Genomic DNA, 7116 nt, shown 5'->3' with positions numbered 1-7116 from the left:
AGCTCTGCCCATCCAAGACAAGTATTTCTCATTCCCTTTCCAAGCTGCCTCAGTTTGTCAGATGTGGTGTGTGAGCACATGGGAGTAATGCTGTGTTCCGGGGCCTTTCCGCCTCCACACCTTTCTCCCAGAGAAGAAGGACTGAGGGGCAGCAGCAGCTAGTATGAACGGATGTTGTAGGTACATGATCTGGGTCCCCATGATCTGACTTGACTTGGAATGGCTCTGGGCCAGGCCTGGGGATTTACCGTAGAACACTGCCCCCTAGTGGAGCCGTAGCAGAATGGTCTGGCGATGTGGGGATTTTCCTACTGTCTGCTGTTTTCAAACCTCTCTTAGGTGAACCCCAGGCATTCCACTTTAGCTGTAGTCCTGAACTAGCAAAGCAGATTCACTAATCAAGGGCTTGATTATTAGTAGACCAGTTGAATCAGGTTAACTCAGGAGTAGTTCAAGTACCCAGATGGTCTGGGGTTCCCTGAGGAGAGAACAGCCACTATGCCATTCCAACTATTTTGGATTCCTCATACGTTTAGGTGCGATCTGGTAACACGAGCATCCTATTGGTGAAATTGACGAGCTCCTGCAAAAACCCACTGTTCTCAGAAATCGGTTTGACCTTGTGTAAAAGTGATCTCATCCTGTCATAAGACCTGTCACCAATCCCAGTAAGAAGGAGGTTCAGGGGTGGAGCAGGTTGTTTGGGGAGGGGGGAAGCACTCGGTTGTCACTCGTTTTTCTGTCTTCTTAACAACCTTTCGATGATGATCACGTGCCCGGAGTGCATCTTTAATTTGAGGAACATCTAACTTCTAAATCCAAACTCTCTTTCTCATCACTTCCAGGAGTCTCCCCAGGACAGTGCCATCACCAGAGACATCAACAGGACTTTCCCAGCTCACGACTACTTCAAAGACACTGGAGGAGACGGCCAAGACTCACTGTACAAGATCTGCAAGGTGAAGAGATGGTTAGCGGTGCTGGTGGCCTGAAGTGTAGTAGGGGTGGGGTCAGTTGTGTTGGTATTGTAGTAGAAAAGCCTTGTTATCCACAAGCAGAAAATGGGGTTTTCAGCAGAAACATGAAAACCTTTCCAGACATTGCAGAAATGACCCCACTCAAAGATTGGTTGGAATATTAGTCAGATGGCTTTTCCATTGCATGGTACCAGCTCGACTCGGCTCTACACACCTCGGTTCGGTTTGCACTGCAGAAAGTACCCTGTATCCCCCCATAGTGACATCACCAATGCGACACTCATGGGAACAACAATGGTGGATATTGTACACCTGATACCTAATGCCGAAAAGCCAGCATTTGCCAACAAACGTAAACCCTGCTGTGAACAGAAAAAATTGTTGAATGAACTCCATACATTTTCTTATAAATTGACAAGCTTTGAACTTAAAATGGCAAATCAAAAGTAAACAAAATCTGGATAACATGGTCACAGACCCTGTTTGAAAAAGTAGAATAGAATTATCGCCCTGCAGTATAAAAGATGACATATCTAGAATGTTCTGTTACATTTAAGTGTATACACCTAACAACTCAACACCAACACATTTAAACCAACCTACATAACCCCTCCATCCCAATTAAAAGGTATAAATAATTGCCTGATTAATTGCAGGCTATAAGGACTCGAGTAGCCTACTGTAAGCTACAAGGCAGCCTTTATACCGGTGGTACCGAGGAAGCACATGTGAGCAGTAACTTTGGTCTTAATACATTGCAGAGTGCAAAAATTATCAGGAAGCTTGGTAAGGCTGCTTCTGTTTGACCAGTGCAATGTATGCCAGTTAGCCTATAGAAAACCCCAGAGGAGGAAAAAAACGAGGTCCTTTTGTGGGATACAAAAACAGTGCGTGTTTGTGGGTCTCTACCGGGGATAACAATTGATTTCAACGCCCGTGCATAGGTCTAAACCAAGAGGAGATTTGGGAAAATATGATCGCTTAAATTACGAGTCTGGTCCTATGCACTGGCACTGATATTAACCCATTTCAATGCAAGGACTCCTGTGTCAGACCCGCAAAGACGCGCAGTTTTCGTCACTGGAAGGCTAACAGCAGAACGGCCTGTTTTGCTTTGATGCACGCTTTGAGTCACTCTTGTCCAATCAGATGTCTTCCGTGTTTCCACGTCACTTTTTAGTATCGCCTCAGCTGGCTTAGAACCTTGACGTACCTGGTACTATCTATCTTTTGGCCAGTGGAAAAGCAAAAAAGGCGAGGCATGTCGAGCCGAGTCGGTACCATGCAGTGAAAAAGCTCCCAAAGCTGGTAGAGGTGAGGCGAGTAGAGCCGAGTCAGTACCATGCAGTGGAAAAGTGCCAAAAGCGGGGAGAGGCGAAGCGAGTAGAGCTGAGTCGGTACCATGCAGTGGAAAAGCTCCCAAAGTGGGTAGAGGCCAGGCGAGTAAATTCGAGTGGGTACCTTGCAGTGGAAAAGTGCCAAAAGTCTATTGTAATACATGCCGCTATCTAGACTGAGATTATTGACAGAATTGGTACATTTCGTGTCCGATACTAACTAGGGAAATCCGTCAAAGGGCTAACACTTTCAAATGATAAACGTGTAGACCCAGTTCCCAAACTTATTAACCGCTGCTAATGTTTAGGGTTTTTTGGGTTTAAGTCAATTCTGCTGGCCAGAGGGTATTGATCCATCAACGAGCCAAAAGCAGCGTTTTGGTGTACAGTTGACTGGGTTCATTCCCAATCTCCGATGACTGCTGGAAAGTTTTGCGGCCATCTAAGTTATTATTTCTGTCATATAGCATGTATAATTTATACACCCGGGCAAGAATGAATCAATCCTTTCAAACAATAACCCCAGGTGCTTCTCAATAATTCACCAGCTATGTATGTATGTATGTATGAGTGAGTATGTGTGCGTGTATGTGTGTGCGTGTATGTGTGTGCGTGTATGTGTGTGCGTGTATGTGTGTGCGTGTATGTGTGTGCGTGTATGTGTGTGTGTGCGTGTATGTATGTGTGTGCGTGTATGTATGTGTGTGCGTGTATGTATGTGTGTGCGTGTATGTATGTGTGTGCGTGTATGTATGTGTGTGCGTGTATGTATGTGTGTGCGTGTATGTATGTGTGTGCGTGTATGTATGTGTGTGCGTGTATGTATGTGTGTGCGTGTATGTATGTGTGTGCGTGCGTGTATGTATGTGCGTGCGTGTATGTATGTGTGTGCGTGTATGTATGTGTGTGCGTGTATGTATGTGTGTGCGTGTATGTATGTGCGTGCGTGTGTGTGTGTGCGTGCGTGTGTGTGTGTGCGTGCGTGTGTGTGTGTGCGTGCGTGTGTGTATGTGTGTGCGTGTATGTGTGTGCGTATATGTGTGTGCGTGTACGTGTACGTGTGTGCGTGTACGTGTGTGCGTGTACGTGTGTGCGTGCGTGTACGTGCGTGCGTGCGTGTGCGTGCGTGCGTGTGCGTGCGTGCGTGCGTGTGCGTGCGTGTATGTATGTGCGTGCGTGCGTGTATGTATGTGTGTGCGTGTACGTGTGTGCGTGTACGTGTGTGCGTGTACGTGTGTGCGTGTGTGCGTGTACGTGTGTACGTGTGTGCGTGTATATGTGTGCGTGTATATGTGTGCGTGTATATGTGTGCGTGTATATGTGTGCGTGTATATGTGTGCGTGTATATGTGTGCGTGTATATGTGTGCGTGTATATGTGTGCGTGTATGTGTGTGCGTGTACGTGTGTGCGTGTATGTGTGTGCGTGTATGTGTGTGCGTGTACGTGTGTGCGTGTACGTGTGTGCGTGTGTGCGTGTGTGCGTGTGTACGTGTGTGCGTGTGTACGTGTGTGCGTGTGTGCGTGTGTACGTGTGTACGTGTGTGCGTGTGTGCGTGTGTGCGTGTGTGCGCGTGTACGTGTGTGCGTGTGAGTTAGGACTTACTGAACGAATGGGGACCAAATGTCCGCATGAGTATAGTAAAACCAGAAAAAAAGTACCTCATTGGGACCTTTTGCCGGTCCCCGTGAGGCAAAAGTCAATTTCCGGCTCAGGGTTTAGGTTTAGGGTCAAACTTGCAATTGATTTTATAGTTAGAATTGGGGTTTCTTTAAGGTCCAGGTGTTGTTGGTTAAGTTTAGGGTTAAGGTTAGGCATTACATCTATGTAAAGTTTAGGCATAAATGTTACTTTATTGAGGTTAAGTTTAGGGTTAAGTTTAGGGTTAAGTTTAGGGTTAAGTTTAAGGTTAAGTTTAGGGTTAAGTTTAGGGTTAAGTTTAGGGTTAAGTTTAGGGTTAGGTTTAGGGTTAGGTTTAGGGTTAGGTTTAGGGTTAGGGTTAGGTTTAGGTTTAGGGTTAGGTTTAGGTTAGGTTAAGGTTAGGGTAAGGGTTAGGGTTACGTTTAGGGTAAGGGAGCATGCAATTTCTATTTTCTGGTCCCCATGAGGGTAACTGTACAAACGTGTGTGTGTGTGTGTTTGTGCGTGTGTGTTTGTGCGTGTGTATGTATGCTTGTACTGGAGTCTATTAAATCCATGGCAGTACTGCTGTGGCTGTTTTAGCATTGACTGTTTCAGCCAGACACCTCATTATATAAAGTAATTCATTCTATAATGAATATAACTGGGTTTTAGAGTGGGCTACAGCTCCCACTTCTGTCTTCATTTGGAGTTCAGGGAGTTTATCATCGAATTCATTAGGAAAGCTGGAGTCGTGGCGGATCGCTCGGCCAAGTGGCTTAGCACAGTGGAGGCGTTGACGATGGCGGGATTGGGACTGCCTCAGGCAACCCATTCAAAGCACGCCGCTGTTTATAGTTGATAGCTTCCGATAAACAACCGTGTTGTTTTGATGTTGTTCAAATTGAGAGAAGGTACTTTTTGATTTGACTGAAGCCTTAACGTGTGATCTCTGGTCTGCACCATCCCCCAGGCCTACTCTGTGTACGATGAGGAGATTGGCTACTGTCAGGGGCAGTCTTTCCTGGCTGCTGTTTTGCTGCTTCATGTGAGTGACACGCGACCAATACTGAAATGATGTGCACACACTCCTGCTGTTTCTGTATGTTTTATCCGTCTTTCAGTCTGTTTCTGTATGTCTCATCCGTCTTTCTGCCTGTTTCTGTATGTGTTTTATCCGTCTTTCTGCCTTTTTCCTGTCTTTGTCTATTGTGATCTCTGTTTCGGTTTGTGTTTGTCTCTCTTAGTAAAAAGTTAATAGAATGAAACCATTTCCCCAGTTAAAATCTGCTACCGCAACAATACTCATGTACAATAAAGATATAATACTAAAATAGTAGGATGGTTGCATTGAAATGACTAAGAAGCCTTTAGGCGTGACATGAAAACTTGACCCAACTCTATTGCTCTGTTTCTGCATGTTAGCATGTCTCTCTCTTTGTTTCCAGCTCTCTCTGTGTATGTCTCTCTTTGTCTCTCACCATCTGTTTCTCTCTCTCTCTGTTTCCCATTGCATTTATTTGTTTATCTCTGCTTCCTCATGTGTCAATGTCTGTGATGAGCGCTTTGAGCTGGATGAAGCTCAGGGCCCACTACAAGACCTCTGTCTGACGGAAACACCGACACCTAGTGGACAACATGTGAGCTGCACCTCTTTGCCTATCTCGTTGCTGACGCTGGCTCTCGGTCTTGTCTTTTGTCCCGTGTGTAGATGCCTGAGGAGCAGGCTTTTAGTGTCCTGGTCAAGATCATGTTTGATCCACGCTATGCACTCAGGGAGCTTTTCAAGCAGAACTTTGAGGATCTGCACTGCAAGTTCTTTCAGTTGGAGAGACTCATGCAGGTGAGGTGACATGTGTGCTCAGCCAGATATCTGGCGACCTGAAATGTTGGAATCTGTTGCATATTTCATGTGATTTTTGGATTAAAGTATTTGAAATGTCTATCACACCATCTGTTTGGTTGTATCACAGGTGTTCCTCTTTGTCCGTCTCTTAACAGGAGTACATCCCAGACCTTTATAACCACTTCCTGAATGTGGGGTTGGAGGCTCACATGTACGCCTCTCAGTGGTTCCTCACACTCTTCACTGCCAAGTTCCCCCTCTACATGGTGTTCCACATTATAGACCTGCTGCTCTGTGAGGTAGCCCTGACCTCTGACCCCCTCTCCCTGACTCCGATTCCTAGCTTTTACCCCAACCTTCAGCCCTCTCTCCCTTACCTATACTCCTCTCATCCACCCCCTTCTCTCTCTACATTATAGACCTGCTTCTCAGTGAGGTGTGGTAACCCAGTCTCCATCTCTCCTCTCACCCTTGCCCTGTCTCTCCTGCTCTCCCCTCCACCTCCCTCCTCAGTTTTATGCCATCTACAGTGCCTCGGAAGGTATTCAGACCCTTTCACTTTCTGCTTATTTTATGTTATGGACTCAATTAATAATTCATTAAATTGTATGTATTGAAAAATGTAAAAATGAAATATGTAATATATAGGCGTATTCAGGCCCTTTGCCAAGTCACTCCCATTTGGGTTTAGATGCATCATGTGTCCTTTGATCACCCTCAGTATCCCTATAAGTTAATTGGAGTCGACCTGTGGCAAATTAAATTGATTGGACATGTTTTAGAAAGGCACACTCCTGTCAATATAAGGTCCCACACTTCACATTAGAGACGAAACCAAGCCTTAAATTCCAAATAACTCTCTGCAGACCTCTGTGACTATGACTATTATGTTGATGCATTAGATCTGGGAGAAGTATTTTAAAAGATTGCTAAAGCATTGAAAGTTGTCAGGAGCACAGTGTAAAGTGGAAGAAGTTTGGAACCACCAAGTCTCATTGTAGAGCTGGCTGTCTGGCCAAACTACGTAAGTAATCGGACAAGATTGGCCTTGATCAGGGATGTGAGCAAGAACCCAGAATCCACTCAAACAAAGCTTCAGCATCTTCTGACTCAAGTAATGAGTTATTTTTCAGTGAGTCGTTGAGCTGTTCATCATTGGTTTCATATGCCGTCCTCCAGCTAAGTGTTCCAACCAATAACTGTTTATGTTCGCAGAGTAAATTAGATCAAGCCAGGCAGAATTAGAAATTTTTGTAACTGATAATTAGATGCATGTTGCAGTAATGAATGCAACCTGCATCTAGTTGTGATGATACATATATTTAAATGAAAACACA

General features: G+C 45.1%; 1 protein-coding gene across 2 annotated transcripts in view; it reads left to right on the top strand.

Moving 5' to 3' along the window:
- LOC105014768 (rab GTPase-activating protein 1) overlaps window positions 1-7116 on the top strand; it is an 88278-nt gene that overhangs the window by 62347 nt on the left and 18815 nt on the right. For both annotated transcript variants that reach the window (XM_010877335.4, XM_010877334.4), the window contains 4 exons: window positions 846-959; window positions 4907-4981; window positions 5645-5776; window positions 5935-6078. In XM_010877335.4, the coding sequence (XP_010875637.1) occupies window positions 846-959; window positions 4907-4981; window positions 5645-5776; window positions 5935-6078 (465 nt within the window). The remainder of the gene's footprint in view (window positions 1-845; window positions 960-4906; window positions 4982-5644; window positions 5777-5934; window positions 6079-7116) is intronic.

The sequence above is a fragment of the Esox lucius genome, chromosome 14, assembly GCF_011004845.1.
Source record: "Esox lucius isolate fEsoLuc1 chromosome 14, fEsoLuc1.pri, whole genome shotgun sequence".
Classification (NCBI taxonomy): domain Eukaryota; kingdom Metazoa; phylum Chordata; class Actinopteri; order Esociformes; family Esocidae; genus Esox; species Esox lucius.
Note: the sequence above shows the minus strand (reverse complement) of the source record. Positions and strands in the feature narration are given on the sequence as shown.